A 24574-nucleotide genomic window follows, 5' to 3' on the forward strand; every position below is an offset into this window, starting at 1 on the left:
CACTCACCTAGAGACAGACATCCTGGAATGGGAAGTCAAGAGGGCCTTGGGAAGCATCATTACAAACAAAGCTAGTGGAGGTGATGGAATTCCAGTGGAGCTATTTCAAATCCTGAAAGATGATGCTGTGAAAGTGCTGCACTCAATATGCCAGCAAATTTGGAAAACTCAGCAGTGGCCACAGGACTGGAAAATGTAAGTTTTTGTTACAATCCCAAAAAAAGGCCATGCCAAGGAATGCTCAAACTACCCGACAACTGCACTCATCTCACATGCTAGTAAAGTAATGCTTAAACTTCTCCAAGCCAGACTTAAACAATATGTGAACCATGAACTTCCAGATGTTCAAGCTGGTTTTACAAAAGGTAGAGGAACCAGAGATCAAATTGCCAACATCTGCTGGATCATCAAAAAAGCAAGAGAGTTCCAGAAAAAAAAAAAAATCTATTTCTGCTTTATTGACTATGCCAGAGCCTTTTACTGTGCGGACCACAACAAACTGTGGAAAATTCTTCAAAAGATAGGAATACCAGCCCACTTGACTTTCCTCTTCACAAAAAAAGATCTTCACGACCAAGATAATCACGATGGTGTGATCACTCACCTAGAGCCAGACATCCTGGAATGTGAAGTAAAGTGGGCTTTAGAAAGCATCACTATGAACAAAGCTAGTGGAGGTGATGGAATTTCAGTTGAGCTATTTCAAATCCTGAAAGTTGATGCTGTGAAAGTGCTGCACTCAATATGCCAGCAAATTTGGAAAACTCAGCAGTGGCCACAGGACTTGAAAAGGTCAGTTTTCATTCCAGTCCCAAAGAAAGGCAATACCAAAGAATGTTCAAACTACCACACAATTGCACTCATCTCACATGCTAGTAAAGTAACGCTCAAAATTCTTCAAGCCAGGCTTCAGCAACATGTGAACCAGGAACTTCCTGATGTTCAAGCCGGTTTTAGAAAAGGCAGAGGAACCAGAGATCAAATTGCCAACATCTGCTGGATCATGGAAAAAGCAAGAGAGTTCCAGAAAAACATCTATTTCTGCTTTATTGACTATGCCAAAGCCTTTGATTGTGTGGAACACAATAAACTGTGGAAAATTCTGAAAGAGATGGGAATACCACACCACCTGACCTGCCTCTTGAGAAACCTATATGCAGGTCAGGAAACAACAGTTAGAATTGGACATGGAACAATGGATTTTTCCCAAATAGGAAAAGGAGTATGTCAAGGCTGTATACTGTCACCCTGCTTATTTAACCTATATGCAGATTACATCATGAAAAATGCTGGGCTGGAAGAAGCACAATCTGGAATCACAATTGCCAGGAGAAATATCAATAACATCAGATATGCAGATGGCACCACCCTTATGGCAGAAAGTGAAGAGGAACTAAAAAGCCATGAAGTGATGGGACCGGATGCCATGATCACTTCATGGCAAATAATTGGGGAAACAGTGGAAACAGTGTCAGACTTTATTTATCGTGGCTCCAAAATCACTGCAGATGGTGACTGCAGCCATGAAATTAAAAGACGCTTACTCCTTGGAAGAAAAGTTATGACCAACCTAGATAGTATAGTCAAAAGCAGAGACATTGCTTTGCCAACAAAGGTCCATCTAGTCAAGGCTATGTTTTTTCCAGTGGTCACATATGGATGTTAGAGTTGGACTGTGAAGAAAGCTGAGTGCCAAAGAATTGATGGTTTTGAACTGCGGTGTTGGAGAAGACTCTTGAGAGTCCCCTGGACTGCAACGAGATCCAACAAGTACATTCCAAAGGAGATCAGCCCTGGGTGTTCTTTGGAAGGAATGATGCTAAAGCTGAAACTCAGTACTTTGGCCACCTCATGTGAAGATCTGACTCACTGGAAAAGACTCTGATGCTGGGAGGAATTGGTGGCAGGAGGAAAAGGGGACGACCGAGGATGAGATGGCTGGATGGCATCACCGACTCGATGGACCTGAGTTTGAGTGAACTCTGGCAGTTGGTGATGGACGGGGAGGCCTGGAGTGCTGCAATTCATGGGGTTACAAGGAGTTGGACGCGATCAAGTGACTGAACTGAACTGAACTGACTTTCCTCTTAAGAAATCTGTATGCATGTCAGGAAGCAATAGTTAGAACTGGACATGGAACAATAGACTGTTTCCAAATAGGAAAAGGAATATGTCAAGGCTGTATATTGTCATCTTGTTTATTTTACTTATATACAGAGTACATCATGAGAAATGCTGGGCTGAATGAAGCACAAGCTGGAATCATGATTGCCAGGAGAAATATCAGTAACCTCAGATATGCAGATGACACCACATTTATGGCAGAAAGTGAAGAAGAACTAAAGAGCCTCTTGATGAAAGTGAAAGAGGAGAGTGAAAAAGTTGGCTTAAAACTCAATATTCAGAAAACTAAAATATGGCATCTGGTCCCATCACTTCGTGGCAAATAGATGGGGAAACAGCAGGAACAGTGACAGACTTTATTTTGGGGGGCTCCAAAATCACTGCAGATCGTGACTGCAGCCATGAAATTAATAGGCGCTTGTTCCTTAGAAGAAAAGTTATGACCAACGTAGATAGCATATTAAAAAGCAGAGACATTAGTTTGTCAACAAAGTCTGTCTAGTCAAGGCTTTGGTTTTTCCAGTGGTCATATATGGATGTGAGAGTTAGAGTATAAAGAAAGCTGAGTGCCAAAGAATTGATGCTTTTGGACTGTGGTGTTGGAGAAGACTCTTGAGATTCCCCTGGAGAGCAAAAAATTCCAACCAGTCCGTCCTAAAGGAAACCAGTCCTGAATCTTCTATGGAAGGACCGATGTTCAAGCTGAAACTCCAATACTTTGGTCATCTGATGCGAAGAACTGACTCATTTGAAAAGACGCTGATGCTGGGAAAGATTGAAGGCAGGTGGAGAAGGGGATGACGGAAGATGAGGTGGTTAGATGGTATCACCAACTCAATGGACATGAGTTTGAGTAAACTCCAAGAGTTGGTGCCAGACAGGGAGGCCTGGTGTGCTGCAGTGCATGGGGTCGCAAAGAGACACAACTAAGCAACTGAACTGACTGACTGACTGACTGATAGGTGACTGATATTCTACTGTAAGTATATACTATATTTTGGTTATCCATTCATCTACAAAGGATATTTGGATTGTTTCTATCTTTTGATTATTAGGAATAATGTTGCTATAAACATCTGTGTACAAGTTTTTGTATAAACACGCTTTCATTAATCTTAGGTAATACCTAGAGGTGAAATTGTTGGATCATATGTTAATTCTATGTTCAACTTTTTGAGGAACCTCCAAACAACTGTCCACAGAAGCTATACCTTTTTATACTCCCCTTGCAATTTATGAGAGTTTCTGTTTCTCTTCTTTCTCATCAGTACTTAAGTCCCTTTTTTCTTTTGGTTTATTCATTATTATGGCTATGCCAGTACTCTTGCCTGGAAAATCCCATGGGTGGAGGAGCCTGGTAGGCTGCGGTCCATGGGGTCGCGAAGAGTCGGATACGACTGAGCAACATCACTTTCACTTTTCACTTTCATGCATGGGAGAAGGAAATGGCAACCCACTCCAGTGTTCTTGCCTGGAGAATCCCAGGGACAAGGGAGCGTGGTGGGCTGCCGTCCATGGGGTCACACAGAGTCGGACACGACTGAAGTGACAGCAGCAGCAGCAGCAGCAGTATGTATAATATGTATTTTATTGTTGCTTTTATTTGCATTTCCTTAAAATACAATGATGTACATTATTACTTGTGTTTGTTTGCCATTTGTACATTTTGTTTAGAAAAAAGTCCATTTGAGTTTCTTGTCCATTTTCTAAAATCATGGTTTTGGTCATTTTGTTTTTGAGTTGTAAGAATTCCTTATTTATTCAGGATATTAAACCCTTATCAGATGTATGAAATGCAATTTTTTTCTCCCAAATGTAAGTTGTCTTTTCATATTTTTGATGATGTTTGAGATATAAAAGTTTTCATCTTAGTGAAATTCACTTTATCTGTTTTTCTCTGTTACCCATGATTTTGATGTCAAATCTAAGAATCCACTGTTAAGATCCAAATTCATAAAGACTTATCTGGCATTTTCTTCTAATAGACCCTGTATTGTCTTCTAATAGTTTTACAATTCTCAGTTTTACATGAACGTTTTATACCTGTTTAATTGTTGTGTCAAGGAGTGAAGTGGGACTCCATCTTCATTCCTTTGCACCTGGTGGTCATCCAGCTGTCCCAGCACCATTTGGTAAAAAGAATACTATTTCCCCACAGAAGGGTCTTGGTACCCCTACTGAAAATTCATTAGTCATAGTTGTTTGTTTCTGGACTCAGTTTTATTCCATTGGTCTACATGTCCATCCTTATGACACTACCACAGTGTTTTGATTAATGTAGCTTTCTACTAGGCTTTGAAGCTGGGTAGTATGAGTTCAGCAACTTTTTTCTTTATTGATACTGTTTTGGCTATTTGGAGCCATTTGCGATTTCACATGAATTTGAGGATTGACATTTCTGCCCCAAAAAGCCACTGGATTTCTTACAGGTATTGAATCTATAGATTGCTTTGGGGATAATTCCTATCTTAATGGTACTATCTTCCAAAAAGAAAAAAAAAATGAGATATCTTTCCATTTAGTTAGGTCTACTTTAGTATATTTCAGCAAAGTTTTATAGTTCTTAGTGGACAAGTTTTTACCTACTTGGTCACATTTGTTTCTAGATATTTTATTATTTTGGGCACCATTATAAATGAAATTATTTTTAAATTATTCATTTCTAATATTGAGACTAAAATTGATTTTTCACCACTGATAATAAGAACAGCTAATAGTTACATAGCATGTATTAAATGCCAGGCATTGTTCTAAGAGCTTTACACATGTCCAGGGTCTCAAAACACTATAGTCTATAAGACATAGTTACATTATATTAACATGGCCTACAAGGATGTCTCATCTAGGCCTCAAACTACATTTCTATCTGTATGCATATCCACTGACGCTGAAACAGCTCACTGTCACTGAATACACTATGTCCTTTCATCCTGCTATATTACTGCATACTTCATCCTTTTTTGACTAGGATTTTTGTCCCATCTTATTCATCTGGGAATCTCCTACTTATCCTTCAAGACTTAGTTTGAATGTTAACTCAGCTACTTAATCAGCCCTCTTAGGGAACTTCCACGCTGCTGTATATTTTTAATGGCTTGCATGTGTCTCTTTTATAATGCTTTCATCTTGTGTTGGCATTAACTTTCCTGCTTATTCTGGTGCTCTCCACCACAGCAGATTCTCAGTAAAGCCTTCCTAAATGAATGAGTGGACCAAATACACAAAGTGGCCTACTTTGTTACAAAATGTTCTCATCTTAATTCATATGTCTAAAAAGCAGTAACCAAATTTCCCTGCATGTTTTAAATCAAGAAACTTAATTTTGTTATTAAACATACTAGTGATAGGGAATGAGGGATCTCTTTCTCTTTCTTCTCCCCTTCCTCCCTTATTCTCTCTCATTTAAGGTACTAAGGTCATCTTTGTTTATCTAAAAACTAATCCCCCCCCACCACCAAAAAAAACCAACAAATAAAGTAAATATAAAAGCTTAGAAATATGGTACTGTTGAACTTTATATTAAAACCTCTAAAAATATTCTTCTTATACTAATATGAAATGAAGTATTGATAAGCAAAATGATTTAACAGAAAGAAGATAGTATACTTCAGATTTGAGAACTGTTTATATCCTTGTCAAGAATGGGACACTGACTCTGTATTTTACTTTCCTGAGCCTCAGTTTCCTCATCTACAAGGCAAAGCCAAATACTCCCTTCTCTGTACATGACAAACTACTGGGGTGAGGATCAAGAGACAGAATGCTTTTGAAAGTATGCCATGAAACAAAATGTGCTGTACAGCACAGTATGTAGTTAGTCACTCACCAAACACTGTTCTTGCAGGCACAGATTCTCTGTTAAGCCAGAATGACACTTGGGAGAGAATGACAGTCATGATGCAAGGCAGATATGTCTGAATCACAAAATATCCAATTTTTCTTTTCAAGTGGAAATGAGCTGTCATTACGGTATATTCACCTAGAAGAAAAATTTAAGAAGCTTAAGAAACTGTAGTAGTCAATAGTTTGAACATTTTGGAAATGGAAGGGATTAGAGAAAAAAAAAGTCCCTGATTTAAAAATGCAAAGAATTCATCCCATATATGGCATGGAAAATATATAACATTAAAATGCCATTTAGCATAGCAATAGTATTTAAAAGAAAATTTTTATATGATCAAGGAATTTGCATGGCTTGTATACAGTATGGTTTTTTATTTTTCTCTCTAGGTCATGCTTACTGACCAAAGGATAGAGGATTCATAAGTGCTCTCTGAACATACATTATCTTAGTTGCTCAGCTCCTCATCCTTTTTGGTACCACCCTCAAGCCTTTGCTTTAATTGTTTTCCAGTCTAGCCCTACTTAGGCTCTTTGTGGTATTGATCTCTGGCCACATCTCTAAGATTGATCTTTTTGCCCAGATTTTAATCCTATCACCAATTCTGAATTTACCAGTCTTAATGTCTTCTCTAATATACTGGGGTCAGTTCTGTCTGATCCTCATAGCTACCTTCCATTCTGCTCTCTGGGTTTACATCTGCCAGATGTGAGATCATGAGTTCATACAGCTGTGTTTTCTTAGGGAGGGTTTCAGCTTTCCCACAGAGGCTAGTAGTAATTATTTATAATCAAGCATTGAATAGTCATAACTCATGTAGGATAGGGGGAAAAGAATTAGAATATGAGGGAAATTGTAACACTGATAAGGTAAAATTGGCTCGTCTCAAAAGACAAGTTAGATCAGTGTTTTTTTTTAAAACTTTAATGCACATCTTGGAATCGCCTTAAAATCTTGTTATAAAGAAGATCCTGACTTAGTAGGAGTCAGGCCTGAAAGTCTCAATTTCTAAAAAGCTCCCAAGCACTATCTATGCTACTAGTTCTTAGACCTCAAGAGAAAAAAGGTTTTAAGCAAACTGATACATTTCCAATGGCTTTAACCCATTAACTTTCTTAGGAATTGGCTTTTCTTTAGACACATTTTTTACTGACCTGTACTAGACTTAATTGTCTCCTTCCCAATTGATTGGCCCAGCAGATCATATTGATTTAACCTAGAGCCATCAGGAGCAACTTGTACAGAATCAGACGCATTGTATGTCCAAATGTAAGTAACCTCTGAGGTTGTATACGCATCTGTAGGAAATTAGGGAAAAAAAATCTTTTTAAGCATTTTAGTAAGAATCATCAATAATAATAACATCAAAGGTTGTATATTTCATAGAATTATTGTTTACTATAAAACTGATGTTTAAAGATCATACTTTTAGGGTAAAAAGTGTCTTTGAAATTTCAATAAGAAGGGTGTGAAGCAGATCAAGAGAGGCAACCATGACCGTAAGGATATTTTCACTGCAACCACTTTGAGCAACAAAGATCAAATATCTCTTTAGAATCTGCAAAAATCACTGGGCTCTGAGATGGTTAAAATGTCTTCCATATTCCCAAAGTAACAGATGAAGGCATTGCAGTAAACAGGTTACAAATACCCAAGGCCCATTTAACTAGTTAATTTAGAAACAGCCACTGCTCATGAAATAATAACTGTATTCCAAAATGACATTGTTCTCTGGACATAACGGTAACTTATTTCCATGTGAGAATATTAGTGATATATATTGTATTTAAAGTATTATCTTTGTAGTTAGTTTTGTAGACTTTTCTTCAAAACCTTCACCTAGTTAAGAATTAAATCACTTAGCTATCATGATACAACACATTTCATTAGACGAATGAGAATTTTGCTGAATATGTAAAATGACTCAGAATGCTATAGTTTCATAAATTGAAAACACTTTAAAACATACTCATTTTAAAATTAATTATTGCACACAGACCTCACTGGGACTATACTTGCATAGCATCCTAATTAAGCTGTATATTGGCAGGAGGAGACAGATCACGTACAGACCAGATGTAACTTTCTGATTTATTTGGCCAAAGATACAGGACTTAGCTGAAGTGAGATGACTGTAAAGCTGGAGAGCAAGCAGCGCATCTTGTCTCAGCACTTCTCTGGCTCTGGCATTTCCCTTGCGCCTATATGTCCTGAGGGGGAACAGGCAGAGTTTCTCCACAGTTGAATAAGCAGACAATTCTGGCTGTCCTACTGACCTTCCGAAGAACTTCTATGCACTTGTGCTCATGGGAATATTTAGAAATATTAGTTACTTCTGGTCCCTGAGCAAAACTCAGCATCATAGTCACATTTTCAACTGAAGGAGAGAAAGAACCAGCTGTCTCCAGCTGTCTGCCTCTAGGTCTTCAGGACACTGGAAAGCTCATTTACCTGCCACCTATACATTTTCTAGGTTAATACCATTGTTCTGGGGTGGTTCTGGTACTTACCTGGAATGAAAGTCTGTGACCACAAGTCCATTCCCACTTAAGCATTAGTTACAATAAAGTTATTGTTGTCTCTTATTCACTGCTTGATCTTTCAATGACATACTACAATGTGTCTGCTTTTCTGAATGTCACTAGTAAAGGTTAATATCAGTGAAAGACATGTACACACCTACATCCACAAGTAAATCACATTATGCAAAATATTTTTGTGAAATAGCATTCTAAAAATATGTGTATTTGTATTATTTATATATATATCATATCATTATGTTTGTATATACATATATTTAATAGCAAATATCTTCCTATAGTTTGCATATGAATGAATTCAGTTACTCTAAAATCTAAATTTCTATTAATTAATTTCAATTAGTCATTGATGATTTTGTTGTTATATATAATTAAGTAATCTTAGTAATGTGTATAACCAGCAATGCATTCTCAGATTATCAAGTGGCTTGTTTTGAGTACATATAATGACCTTCTCTTCAATAAAATTTCAAATGATACATAATTTAATAAACTGAAAAGACATCACATGTTCCACTTTATATCAGAAGACCTCAGAGTACTCAGCAGTTGTAGATCTTAATACATATAAGGTTTTATTTTAAGCAATTATAATAATTCCACTTTTGAATTTTGATGTTTACCTTTAAACATAAATAAAAGAAAATAAAACTCTGCAAAATGGAGAAATTTTTGAGAAACTAATAAGAGACTGATGGGAGGGACTCCTTCTTACTCATAGCTATACTTTTTGCACTGTCATAAGGAAAATGCTCTTGCTTCATTCTTGCTAGATTAATCAGGAAACATATAACATTTTAATTTTGTTATTTACTATTATGAAAGATGGAAATCTGGATGGAAGCTCAAGAATATGTTAAAATGACTGATCCTTCCCATATCTTTTATAAAAAGAAATTATTTCATTTGTTAGGTAGGAATATGTTTTTTAGATTTGGGGTCTGGCAAGAAAAGAGAGAACAGAAAGTTATGCAATGCAGATTTGAGGCATTTTCTGGTCCACAAACACACATATAAACTCAGAGACTGTTGTGATTTTTCAGTGACGTATAAAAGGAGAAAAAGACAAATTTCTTTATAAATTGCATGTCTAGATTAGGTTCCATTACATAATTTTACTTAATTTAAATCAATAACCCATTTTGAATCCTAATCTGAAATAAGGAGTAAAGGCATACTAACAAATCCTTAATATTTGATAACCAAAACAATACCAAAATCATTTTAATTATTAATTTTTTCCCCAAAATTAAAATTTATTTTAGGATGATGCCCAGAGTACTTTTAGATTTCCATTCAGGAAGTTTTAGATCAAATTAAATAGTAAGGAATTGTATAAAGATGTGAAGCAGTAGCAAAAAGCAAAACAAAATTGAATTCAAAATTGTAATTTAGTAGAAAAGATGCTTCTTTTATTTGAGGATAATGATAAAACTCCAGGAATTCCATCACTTGTGGGAGTCAAGGAAATTCTTTTAAACAAGTGAGAAGTAAAGGATTAGAAGAAAAGGCCATGGCCCCTTCTGCCAAAATTTGTCTTGCCAACATTTTAAGTTTTGGGTTGGCCTGTTGGTCCATATTCCATACTGCTGTCTATACAATTAACTATCTATGTCCCAAGTATGTACTATTGGCAAGGATAAATAAAATAACATGCAACTTTTTAAAAACTCTATGTGTCAGAAAATAAATATAGAGAAAACTAAGTGCAATTCAAAAAAAAATGCCTAACAATAAGCTCTATGTGCAACACTTCTAGATACAGAAAACCATATTCGCAAGCACACAATACTACATTTGTCTGAAGATGCACTATTAAGACATGTTAAATTTTCATTTAAAATATTTTCAGGTGTATCTATTTCATATTCAGGATTGAGACATCACTTATGTTTAGTATCTTAATGGCACTAACTTGTCCACTGCAAAATGCCTTTCCTTCTTAGATCATTACTGCATCTTCAATAAATACTTTCTTTGGTATCAAGACTTTTCAATTATCTAGTTAATACAATTTATGCAATGCAAATGAGCTTTATTTTGCTGCATCTAATGTAGTTCCCTAGCTTAATGTTTACTTGGAATAACATGATTGACTATCTTAAATAATTTTCGAAGAAGTGCTAGTATTGAAGTAATAGTTTACATGACAGGAAATGAAGGCTTTGTAATTATACAAAGAGGAGATTCTCAAAGAAAATTGGGAACTGACACCTTTTGTAATATAGAACAGAACAAATACAATTGAACTTATCATTCCATAAAACTATGATCATCAAAATAATCAGAGGGTTTTGCATTTGTATTGGCCATCATTCTTCCTTATTCTTCATTTGATACAGTCTGTGAGCAGAAGGTACATTATTTAGTCATACATATTTTTAATCAGCTGAGAGAACTGCATTTCTGTTCAAGAGTGTGAAAAGTCAGAAGCTGCTCAGAATGGACAAAGACGGGGTGCTAGAAAGAGCATGGTTTCTGAAAAGATCAGGCTATAGAACACCCTCACAAAAGAGAGAAGCTGCTTAGCCGTGTCCATGAATTTATCCTGAACCTGCCCTGAATGCCCTGTGGGGCTAGGGAGATGATTTGACCTTCCCTCTTTTCAATTATTCTGGTAGAGCTAATGCTTCTGGTTGACATACAAGATACAACCTCAGTGACCTAACAACAGCCAAATGCACAGTGCCTTTTCTGAAATACTTTTTGTACACAGAAAGTGCCCACATGGCGCAATCTTGCTCCATTGACTCTTTCAAATGTATTTTAGAAAAAAAATCCCTCTATTACTAGAAAGTAAAAAGATAATTATAGAGATCCAGCTTCATTTTTCTTTTTTTTTCACTTATTCTCTGCTGCCATTTGTGTCAGGCTGATCACTAAACAACAGAATCTATCCTTAACATTTTTACTCTCAGTTGAAAAAATAACCCACTTTATGTTGCATTTTTAATGTATTTGCACTTGAAAAAGGAGGTAAACGATAATAGTCCAAAACTTCAAGTAGCTCCCACTTTTCCATATGTATAAAAATATAGGGTTTTTCAATTAAACATGATAATTAAGATATAATGATATTTGAGAATACAGGAGGGCTAGCCATTGATTACTTGAGGGGAGTCAGTATATGTTTTGTTTCTACATCTTGTTAGAAAAGCATTAAGCATCCCATCATATGAGAAGGAAGTACACAATTAAATTGTGATACTGACCATCTTTGATTTTATTGACCCAAAACATGTACCTCCATCCCCATACTTACAGCTGCCAAATTTCAGAGGACATGAGTGGGCATCCATTGGAAAATCCTCCAAGTGCATTGGACATTCAGCTTGAACTGTAAGCCTAAAAGTCAAAATTCCACTCTTTGTTTAAGTAAATTGGCAAGTCAAGATAAATCACTCCTTATTGTTGTCAATAGAATTAATGATGAATGATGAGGTAGGACCTTCATCATGGCATCCGATTAGGCTAATTCAAATTTAAATATGCTTTTGTTCTTTCACATTTAGACAATCGTTCAGAAGATATTAGCATCAATAAAATCTGAGCGCAAGTAACAAAACCTAATTAAAAATACACTTTACTTAAGCATTTCATACTCTGTGGTTAGTTAAGAAAAAGTTATGTACATGTTTTTGAAGGTTATTTTCCCATTAACTTCAATATTAACATCTGAAATCTTAATGAAAAAAATCTCTATCATAAAAAGAAAGCTATTTTCTCACAAGGTTCCATCAATAACCATATAGCGAAACTGATACAAGAACTGAACTAATGCCTTGGGGAAGTACCCTTTAAAATTAATAAATTGTAAATGAACATTATATACTATATATAGATACATATGAAAGTGAAAGTGTTAGTTGCTCAGTCATGTCCTATGCTTTGCAACCCCATGGACTGTAATCAACCAGGCTCCTCTGTCTGTGGAATTCTCCAGACAAGTATACTGGAGTGGGTTACCATTTCCTCCTATAGGGGACTTTCCCAACCCAGAGATCGACTCCAGATCCCCTGCATTGCAGGTAGATTCCTTGCCATCTAGGCCACCCAGGACGCCCATAGATACATATATATGCTAGTCTCAACAAGATATTTCTAGGATATATATATGCATCTGTCTTTATTTATATCTGTAAATACATACATCAGTTCAGTTCAGTCGCTCAGCTGTGTCCAACTCTTTGTGACACCATGCATTGCAGCACGCCAGGCCTCCCTATCCATCACCAACTCCCGGAGTTCACTCAGACTCACGTCCATCAAGTCAGTGATGCCATCCAGCCATCTCATCCCCTGTCGTCCCCTTCTTCTCCTGCCTCCAACCCCTCCCAGTATCAGAGTCTTTTCCAGTGAGTCAACTCTTCACATGAGGGGGCCAAAGTACTGGAGTTTCAGCTTTAGCATCACTCCTTCCAAAGAACACCCAGGACTGATCTCCTTTTAGAATGGACTGGTTGGATCTCCTTGCAGTCCAAGGGACTCTCAAGAGTCTGCTCCAACACCACAGTTCAAAACCATCAATTCTTCGGCACTCAGCTTTCTTCACAGTCCAACTCTACATCCGTACATGACCACTGGAAAAACCATAGCCGTGACTAGATGGACCTTTGTTGGCAAAGTAATGTCTCTGCTCTCTGGGTTGGTCCTAACTTTCCTTCCAAGGAGTAAGCGTCTTTTAATTTCATGGCTGCAGTCACCATCTGCAGTGATGGTGAAGCCCAAAAAAATAAAGTCTGACACTGTTTCTACTGTTTCCCCATCTATTTCCCATGAAGTGATGGGACCGGATGCCATGATCTTCATTTTCTGAATGTTGAGCTTTAAGCCAACTTTTTCACTCTCTTCATTCACTTTTATTAAGAGGCTTTTTAGTTCCTCTTCACTTTCTGCCATAAGGGTGGTATCATCTGCATATCTGTGGTTATTGATATCTCTCCCGGCAATCTTGATTCCAGCTTGTGCTTCTTCCAACCCAGTGTTTTTCATGATGTACTCTGCATATAAGTTAAATAAGCAGGGTGACAATATACAACCTTGATATACTCCTTTTCCTATTTGGAACCAATCTGTTGTTCCATGTCCAATTCTGTTGCTTCTTGACCTGCATATAGGTTTCTCAAGAGACAGGTCAGGTGGCGTGGTATTCCCATCTCTTTCAGAATTTTCCACGGTTTATTGTGAGCCACATAGTCAAAGGCTTTGGCATAGTCAATAAAGCAGAAATAGATGTTTTTCTGGAACTCTCTTGCTTTTTCCATGATCTAGCAATTTGATCATGTTGGTGATTGATCTCTGGTTGCTCTGCCTTTTCTAAAACCAGCTTGAACATCTGGAAGTTCACGGTTCATGTATTGCTGAAGCCCGGCTTGGAGAATTATGAGCATTACTTTACTAGTGTGTGAGATGAGTGCAATTGTGCGGTAGTTTGAGCATTCTTTGGCATTGCATTTCTTTGGGACTGGAGTGAAAACTGACCTTTTCAAGTCCTGTGGCCGCTGCTGAGTTTTCCAAATTTGATGGCATATTGAGTGCAGCACTTTCACAGCATCATCTTTCAGGATTTGAAATAGCTCAATTGGAATTCCATCACGTCCACTAGCTTTGTTCGTCGTGATGCTTTCTAAGGCCCACTTGACTTCACGTTCCAGGATGTCTGACTCTAGGTGGGAGTGATCACACCGTCGTGATTATCTTGGTTGTGAAGATCTTTTTTGTACAGTTCTTCAGCGTATTCTTGCCACCTCTTCTTAATATCTTCTGCTTCTGTTAGGTCCATACCATTTTTGTCCTTTATCGAGCCCATCTTTGCATGAAATGTTCCCTTGGTATCTCTAATTTTCTTGAAGGGATCTCTAGTCTTTCCCATTCTGTTGTTTTCCTCTATTTCTTTGCATTTATATACATATATATACATAAATATATATATATATATATCTTAGAAATATATTTTTGAGACTAGACTGGTAATCAAATTATGGACAGAAGTCCATAATTGTTGAATTATAAATGTTAAAAGAAATATATTTTGTATCTTCAAGATCACATTAAAGAGTAACCATAGCAAATTTATTACAAAGAAAATTATCGATTTTTTCCATTTTGCACAAAGGTAAAGTAGATAAAATAGGTACTAATTGGAAATTACAGGTGAATCTCTTATGATGACCAAAACAAATGTGACCAACAATTTAATTTTAATGTATGTATTTCTAAGAGCTTCCCAGGTGGCTTAGTGGTAAAGAATCTGCCTGTAAATGCAGGAAATGCAGGAGATGCGAATTGAGTTCAGTTCTAGGTTGGGAAGATCCCCTGGAGTAGGAAATGGTAACCCATTCTGGTATTCTTGCCTGGAAAATTTTGTGGACAGAAGAACCTTGGGGCAGGGGGGCCCGTGGTGCTATAGTCCATGGCGTTACAAAACGTCAGACATGACTGAGCACAGCACAGCATATACTTTTAAGAGAGTATTTAAGTAGAATTCTATGCAACTTTTTCCAAAATCCCAAATTTCCAAGTATTTTCTTAATTCACAGGACTGATTAATGTGTAAAACCAAGCAGGATATGATACCTGTATTATAAGATTCAACAAGAGAAGCAGAATGAATAGCTAGCTTCCATTTTAGACAATGGTCATTTAGTAATGAAAACTAAAAAAAAGTTTTTTTCTTTAAAGATCAGGACTGCATATTGTCCCTTTTTAAATAACTTTCACAACTGAAATTTACCACTTAACATTTCACATGAAATAATAACACATCAAGTGCCTGGAATACACATCTGTCTATATATAATGCTGACAAATGTTATTTATTTATACAAAGTCTTTATCAAATTTTACATTTTAGATTATACATCATTTTACTAGATTTGTAATCGTTTTCCTTGTTATATAACATTTTAAAAGATTAATTTGTGAGAAGAGTTAAAATGGAATAGTTGCTAGAGTCAACAACTATATATTTCTTTAGAGAATTTTTAAGATTGTATCATCTGAACTTGGAGTTACAAGGGATTGCTGAAGTTATAAAAGAATTTTTTCTTTCCTAAGGAGGTTCAAAATAGTAAGTGAAATTTGCTAAAAAAAGGACTTAAAATTTTGAAAAACTAGTTCATGAGATATTAAAAATAAAACTTCATGCTAGTATAAAGAACATTTTAAACTGTACTGTTAAAATTTTACTTAACTCCATCTAGCATGAAAAGCAAATTGACAAAAAAATAAATAATTTTTAACAGCTAAAGCAATTTTTAACTTTTAACACACTAAAATGAGATTGAAACTCATAAATACTACTTTACCTTTGCTTTTTAATATTCAAGGATTTATAGAACATATCTGGTTATCTCAATAATCTGTTATAAAGGCATTCAACTTGCTAGTACTTGATACCTAGTTTGGCTGGTTGGTTAATACACAGATTCCTCAGTATTAAAAGGCAACATATCAGATCTAAACATATACCTCATTGTGTAAAGCAGGGTCCCATCATCCTGGATTCGGAGAAGCTTATTTGGCATTGTCATATTGTGTGCCACCGATTTCTTCCCATTGTGAAAAAAGGTATCTGGAGTCCAGATTTTGCTGGCCATTAAATTGTTGAGTCGAAGGATGTTCATAGGACCTTTAAATTTTAATCGTTCATCTTTCCATTTTTGTCGAAAGAAAACATCTATTGTATATTCCTGAAATAGAAAAAAGAATTTTTGAAAATAATAATTATTTTAGATACAAGGATACTATAAAATTAGAAAAAAGTAATAATATAGTTTAAAAACAGAGAAAACTATTTTGAGAAGTGAATTTTGAAAAATCATTCCTTTATATTTATCAATAATTATTGCCATTTACAAAAGGATAAAGCATGTATATACACACAATTAGCTACACATTATGAAAAGAAAATGAGAAATACTTTCTCTGACCTCTTTCAGTTAAATAAATTCTTAGTCAAACTGCTTTACTGCACTGTCTGGTTTAAAACTACTTGGAGAGGGGGCATGCTTGGGCAGAGTCTGAGTGGATTTGTCCCAAATTACTTAATCACTTATCTCAAGAATGAATAGGCAGGCAGCCTGATTCTCAGTAGCAAAATAAAAAAGGAAGGGAAAAACAGCAACTCTTAAACATACACACTGTCAGATTTAAATGACATTTTCTGTTGCCAAAGAAACTATAAAACATCTTATCGCTTTTCTAACCCTAAAAAAATGATGAGATATCATATTGTTAACAAGAAATTATAGGAGATGATGATTTTAATAAAGTTTATTTTATGAATTAGTTGTAATGAAAATACTTTGACAAGGTATTAGAATACTAAAAATATGAATACTTTGCAAACAAACACCTCAGGTTAAAATGTACCTTTAAATATTCATACAGACCAACTATTGATCAATTCCTCTGTTATCATTCTTCAATACTTTAAGTTGATTTATTCAATCTGTCTCTCTCTCTCTTTCATCCTCTCTTTACCATTCCCCACCTCCCTTTTCTCATTCTCTCTCTGTCCTTCCTAGGATAAAAGAATGTATACATTTTAAATATGTACAATTCACAATTGTGATCAATACTGACAATTTATTGGATATTAAAATTTCGGTCAATATATGTTTGTGCAAGCACTTTCATGATAAATAAAAAAATGTTCAGTTATGCCTCTGATACTGGAAATTCAGAAACTGTCCTTTGAGTACAAAGCCACAGTCATCACATGTTTGAAAATAAACACCTTAGCAATTGGCAATTTCACTCAACTAAAATTGTCTGTTTAGAAGAAGACATTAAAAAGGTCACATACTTATGACAATATCAGATCATTTGTACAAATCTCACTTAAGCAAATGATTCTGAACAATTCCTCAAAAATTGAATGGATAAAGATAAGTAGTCAGCCACAGGTAATGATATATGGACAGAAGTAAAGAGTGGCCCTGTGTCCTAAACCTTAGTAGAAAATATCATCACCTAATCTACCCTCTTGATGAAAGTGAAAGAGGAGAGTGAAAAAGTTGGCTTAAAGCTCAACATTCAGAAAACGACGATCATGGCATCTGGTCCCATCACTTCATGGGAAGTAGATGGGGAAACAGTGGAAACAGTGTCAGACTTTATTTTGGGGGGCTCCAAAATCACTGCAGATGGTGACTGCAGCCATGAAATTAAAAGACACTTACTCCTTGGGGGAAAAGTTATGACCAACCTAGATAGCATATTCAAAAGCAGAGACATTACTTTGCCGACTAAGGTCCATCTAGTCAAGGCTATGGTTTTTCCAGTAGTCATGTATGGATGTGAGAGCTGGACTGTGAAGAAGGCTGAGCACCGAAGAATTAATGCTTTTGAACTGTCATGTTGGAGAAGACTCTTGAGAGTCCCTTGGACTGCAAGGAGATCCAATCAGTCCATTCTGAAGGAGATCAGCCCTGGGATTTCTTTGGAAGGAATGATGGTAAAGCTGAAACTCCAGTACTTTGGCCACCTCACGCGAAGAGCTGACTCATTGGAAAAGACTTTGATGCTGGGAGGGGTTAGGGGCAGGAGGAGAAGGGGACGACAGAGGATGAGATGGCTGGATGGTATCACTGACTCGATGGATGTGAATCTGAGTGGACTCCGGGAGTTGGTGATGGACAGGTAGGCCTGGCATGCTGCGATTCATGGGGTCGCAGAGTTGGACACGACTGAACGACTGAACTGAACTGAGCTCAATTTTAAAAAAAAGATTAAAAGATGAGTTTTAAAATTTTATTTATTTATTTTAATTGGAGGATAATTACAATATTGTGATGGCCCCTGCCATACATCAATATGATTTGACCGTAGGCATACATGTGACCCTATAAGTTTTTGCTATCTGGTATGTTTTTATGTAAATGTTTCTTGGCAAATGTGGTTTTGCCAAATCCATGTCTGATGCGAACACATTGGACATTTACTTGTTCAGTAAATGAATATATTTTATAACTTTTTATAAAACTTCAAATTTTCTATTTCTATAAAACTATGAGATGTTTATCTGTTTCAGAAATTCTTGCTAATAGTAGGAAACCTTTGCTATAGACCCCTCACATGGAGATACTCAAGGTTTCCAAACAGTAAGCTTCAAGTGAGCTCCTTTTTTTTTTTTCTTTTTTTTAACTTTTTTATTTTGCATTGGAGTATAGCCCATTAACAATGTTGTGATAGTTTCAGGTGAACTTCAAAGAGACTCAGCCATAAATATTTTAAAACTATTTTTAAGAACACTGTTTTTGAGACTTCAAAGCATCCAAAGTGTACTCTGCCATCCTAGGCGAAGTGACTGTGCATTTTTCTCCTCCTCCCCACAACCAGGCACATTCATGTTACACTCTAGGCAATTTTACAATTCCTAACCTTGCCATTCCTCAGATAAAGCAAGTGCTCTACCTGCCTGGGTCATGAACTCAACTCTCAACCACATTCCCAGTCCCCTGAACACCTGGAAGAAACAGTCTGTTTATCTTTACTACTTCATAAAGCTTTCCATTACTACAACATCCTATACTGCAATTATACCTTTGTTCTTCTTCTTATATTTAAAATCCTTATCTAAATATAAGAAGTAAATGAAGTTTTGCTAGTAAATAATATATATTATGATACTGGTACTCTCACTATGTCCATTCCCACTAAATGGATAGTCATGTGGGTAAGTCACCCTATGGGAAGAGAAGCTAGAACAGGGAACAGTCAAGGGATGCTGATCTCATCTACATTCAGTGTACTGCAATTTGTACTCAAGTAAATTTTCAAGTTATAATATCTAGTTTTGATTAAACTAACTCTAGTGAAAATAAATTGACTTTAAAAATCACTGCTAAGTGATACCATGGATTAAAGAAAACACCAATAATTATACAATCCAAGTGGACAACAAGAAAAGGGGATATCACTTCTATGACTAATATGAGTTCTTCTTTCGTCACATAAAAATGATGAACTAATCCACTCTACAGAGACATATGCAAAAGCAAATTTATAATTTTCAGTAAAGATAATTAAAATGTGAGTTTAAACCCACTGTATTTAATGATGAGCTTCATCTGAAGCACATGTTGTACCATGAAATCCTGGTTAATGATAGTATAGTTCAGTCCCTCAGTCGTGTCCAACTGTGACTCCATGAATCGCAGCACACCAGGCCTCCCTGTCCATCACCAACTCCAGGAGTTCACTCAGACTCACGTCCATCGAGTCAGTGATGCCATCCAGCCATCGCATCCTCTGTCGTCCCCTTCTCCTCCTGCCCCCAATCCCTCCCAGCATCAGAGTAAGGACATTGCAAATACTAAGTTGTTTTGAAAACCAAACACCCAGAATATGAAGATGTATATCCAGAATTGGTGGATGGGTTTTATAAAAATTGGCATGATGGTTCAGTAACCAGTAACCAATAATACACTTTTTAAACATGAATTTATTTCTCTTTCTGTACCTATAGCAGTTATTGAGACAAGTATTAAAATGATATGAATTTAGAATCAGATAATTGCTATATTATGAACTATTTAAGCAAGATAGAAAAAATAAAGCACATTTAAACATAATAATTGTTAAAATATTCTCAGGAATAAAAATATTAGGTAGAGTAAAAACAAATCTATTTTAATAATTACATAATGATTATTCTTGAAAATGATATGTATTTAAAATTAATCTCATTCTAATTTCTGATTTTGTGCTTCTCAGAATACTTCAATGTATTAGTACAAAAGCATATAGATATGTAAACAAATAAGTACAATTGATTCACTCGTTTTTGTGGTTTTGACTTCAGGATTAAAATAGAGGGAAAGGAGACATTTCAATTGAATAATATGTACTGCATATCCACTAAGTTACAACAGGATTTCCAAACAAATTATTTGCATATTTAATTTGATATATATATATATATCTCAAATTAAATCACATATAATTCACATTCACAGTATTTAAAAAGAATATTCTTGAAAGGTTTCTTAAAATAAATCTCAAGTTTGTCATGAATATACACTAATAAAATAATTACTTGATTTGTGTGTTGCAAGAAAATTGCCAGAGAAGTACAAACAGTACAGCTTCTTCATACAAAGAAGACTTGGTCCCTTGAACCAAGGTTCTAAAGAAATAAATAACATCAAGATCAACTACAAAATTGCTCAGAGAAAACACAAATAACTAAGGAGCAAATTTAGAAAGAAACTAGAAAGTTTCATAAGGACATATTAGCATGCAGCTATTCTCTGGCTGGTGTACAGGACACATGAGACTGTTGAGACGAAAGAGTTGAAGAATCCAAACACTTGAAGATTTGAGAAACTCTTTAAGGGGAATTTAATCAAACATCTCTGTTTTATAGATGGATTTATAAACAAATTTAGTGACTGCCCTGTTTCCAGTCATGCAAGGGACAGAACTCAGACAAGGATGCATTTTCCAGCCCAATGTCGTTACTGCCACTAAGTATTATTTCCATCAAATGTACTGCAAATAAGGACATCACTCTCTATTGCACCGTTAATTGGATAAATATGATTTCAAGGACACGTTAACTTAGTGAAGACAGCATATTCCTTACTGCTTGGCTACATTAATTATAAGCCAGGGCTTGTAGCCAATTTCTGAAGAATTTTATCTACTCCAAAACATGACCAAATTGCAGGACTGCTCTTGGAGTGATTTCTCACTTACTTTGATTTACTGAGTGTATTTTAAAGCACCAAAATTTATTTCATTATACCCTTTTGCTATTAAAGGATATTCTCCTTAAAGTTTCAATCTGTTTTTTATCATGAAGAAAAATGAGGCTTATAAGGCAGGTATTCAGCAATAAAGGAAATAACACCCTGAGACTATACAAGAATGGTAAGTTCCAACACTTTCAGCTGGTACTCAAAGGGGTTGGAATTAAGAATCTAGCCTGGTATTAGCCCTGCAAAAATTGCAAAAAGTAAGAAGCTTAAGAACAGATCAGCAGTGTCAATAAACCCAATTAGTACCCATCATAAAACCTTATTATGCAAAGAAGCTCAAACAGACCGCAGATCACCACAGCTACTGCATTTTGGGACTATTGTATGGGCAAGATGTCTGGGCTTTCTCTTTGGATCTAAATGCCTGGCAAGTTTACAAATTAGAAACTGTTGCTAAAGATTCAGATTCTAACAGTAAATGATTTAAAATATCTAATCAAAAAACTTAAAACGATTAATAGTTAAAATATGACCATTGCAATTCATTTTGACACAATGTATTGTTTAAAATTCATTGCAGCCTTATTAACAATGCAGCAGTATTTCTGTTTCACAGGTAGGGAATATTTCAGAAGTCATATTCATTAAAAAAAGAGAAAGAAATCCAACATTTGAACTCAAACCTTATGTTTCCTGACACTATGTTCTTTTTGTTGTGCCATATATAAAAACAATCCTTGGAGGTGGGACAGAAATTTCCTTCTTTATAGACTAAAAAGTAGACTCCAGTCAAGTGTCATGGAAAGTTACAGGAAGAATTTAGTTCCAGGTTGAGAATCAGAGTTTTGAAATTGTCAAAATCTTCTTTCTATATTTAAAACTGACTCAAACACAAGATGGAAAAATAACAACAATAATAAGCTGAGTGACATGAAATAGATGTTAAGTGCATGGGCTCATATGTCAAGTAGACCAGGGTACTTGACCTTGAGCACGTTACTTAATCTCTCTTTATTTCAGCTGACTTACCTGTAAAACAGTGGCAATTATACAACTTATTTCTTCTAAGGATGAAGTGGGATAATACATGTAAAGTTCTTAGAAATAGTTTGGATTTCAAAGAAGGTAGCCTGGTATAAATCACCTTTGCAGTAGCCTTCTTCCCCAACACCCCAAACTCTAAAAAGGGTGGCCCGACAAGAGAATGACACCCATCAGTAAAAGACCACAAGGCAAAGTGCCAGAGGCAGAGACTAAGTAGGACGTCCCAAGAGAACTATAAAGGAATAAACCAGCTGTGCTTTTGGTGTTTTGGATAATAAAGAGGTCACTGAAAGGAAATCACATGCATGCCCCATGAGAGGTCCTGCGTTCATCTAACTGCCATACAAATGTCACTGGCTGCCAAGAGAGAACTACCTACAGAACGGCTAAGTAAAAAGATATTTCCTAATGTCCCAGTTCATCCCACCCTCTTCTCCCCACCCTCGTGGCCACATGTCTGTTCTCCATGTCTACGTCTCTATTTCTGCCATGGAAACAGGTTCATCAGTACCATTTTTCTAGATTCCACATAAATGTGTTAATATATGATATTCGTTTTTCTCTTTCTGACTTACTTCACTCTGTATGATCGACTTTAGGTCCATCCACATCTCATCAAATGACCCTATTCCATTCCTTTTAGTGGTGGGATGGGAGGGTGGGAGGGAAGTCCAAGAGGCAGGGGATCTATGTATGCATATGGCTGGTTCACTTCAGAGACTAGCACAATTTGGAGCAATTATATTCTGATTTAAAAAAAACACACACACACCTGAAAAATGTTTGCCAATAAAAGAGATATTTCCTTCCTTTTTATAATCTTCCTTTTCATTGCCTCAACTCTAGAAAGACCCAGAAAGAGGAGAAGAATAGTCGATCACAGCCCACCAGCCACTATGCAACCCTTACCTGTGACTATAGCTGAGAAGAGGAGACACGCTCTAAATGACATAAAATATTGATATTTAAATCGGACTGGACTGAGCTCTTTGATATTTGAAAGTGAACAGAAGCTACAAGGGGCACCCAAGATATTACATGATATGAGGAAAGAAGATCGATAGAATGAAGTGCTGTTAAGTTTGCTTTTGAATTTCTAAAGCCCTTGGGATGCAGTCCAAAGGCTTTCTTATAGCCTCCAAAGCCCTGCAATGGTCTCTCCCTCCTTTAACTCTGCAGTCTCATGCCTAGCAATTCTCCATACACTCTGCCTATAGCAATATTGGTACTGCAGGGCCTCATGTGTCGTGCTTCACCTTACTACCCAAACTCATGGAATTCCCCTGCAGTCTCTTGCGTATCAACCTCTACATCTGGCAATGTTCACTCCACATTGAGAACAAGGACAATGACCACCTTCTTCAGTGCATCACCGGTATCTAACTGCCCAGAACATAGGAGGTAAATGCTAATTAGTCCATGAATAAACAAATGAGAGGAATCACTGGGAATTAAGTGTAATAACAAGGATTCTGGGCCATAACAGCTCAAACGGTACACAAGGAGAAAGGCATCAGCAGGGGCAGATGGTAGCACAATCCCCTAATCCTTACATTCCCAAGTGTGCGGTGTGAATGTGTATGTGTATACATGCCTATGTGACTATACTAAACTAATCACAGTAAGCTGTTTTTCTATATAATATTTATGTATTAAAATATACTGACACATATCAAAAAAGCCATGAAATAACAAGATCTGTGGTAACCGAAATCTACTATGTTTCAAGTTTGATTTGGAGATGCTTTTATGGAGTTTTGGGGCAAATAGCTATAAGGCCCTTCATGATTTGGTTCTAAGTTGTTTTCTCCTCTCCCCCAAATCCCAAAGAGCATTCTAGGCTTCAGTCACACTGAACTTTTTAAAGTTTACTAAATTCATCAAGCTCTTTCACTTTGTGCTAAAACACTCATCCTGTTACATAGCTGGCCAAACTTTGTCCTCTGCTGTCTTTTTTTCCTAGAAATCTAAGCTGAGCAGAGAAGAATTGATGCTTTTGAGCTGTGGTGTTGGAGAAGACTCTTGAGAGTCTCTTGGACTGCAAGGAGATCCAACCAGTCCATCCTAAAGGAGACCAGTCCTGGGTGTTCTTTGGAAGGACTGATGCTGAAGCTGAAACTCCAATACTTTGTCCACCTCATGTGAATAGTTGACTCATTGGAAAAGACTCTGATGCTGAGAGGGATTGGGGGCAGGAGGAGAAGGGGACGACAGAGGATGAGATGGCTGGATGGCATCACCGACTCGATGGACATGAGTTTGAGTGAACTCTGGGAGTTGGTGATGGACAGGGAGGCCTGGCGTGCTGTGATTCATGG

At 36.4% G+C, this 24574-nt stretch overlaps 1 protein-coding gene across 1 annotated transcript in view; it reads right to left on the bottom strand.

Moving 5' to 3' along the window:
- The window catches only part of GABRA2 (gamma-aminobutyric acid type A receptor subunit alpha2), a 163109-nt gene that overhangs the window by 56408 nt on the left and 82127 nt on the right, over positions 1–24574 (bottom strand). The window contains exons 5-8 of the mRNA XM_069593055.1: positions 15976–16196; positions 11768–11850; positions 7120–7263; positions 5951–6103 (exon numbers count right to left, since the gene is read on the bottom strand). Coding sequence (XP_069449156.1) covers positions 5951–6103; positions 7120–7263; positions 11768–11850; positions 15976–16196 — 601 coding nt within the window. The remainder of the gene's footprint in view (positions 1–5950; positions 6104–7119; positions 7264–11767; positions 11851–15975; positions 16197–24574) is intronic.

This window comes from Ovis canadensis, chromosome 6 (genome assembly GCF_042477335.2).
Source record: "Ovis canadensis isolate MfBH-ARS-UI-01 breed Bighorn chromosome 6, ARS-UI_OviCan_v2, whole genome shotgun sequence".
NCBI lineage: Eukaryota > Metazoa > Chordata > Mammalia > Artiodactyla > Bovidae > Ovis > Ovis canadensis.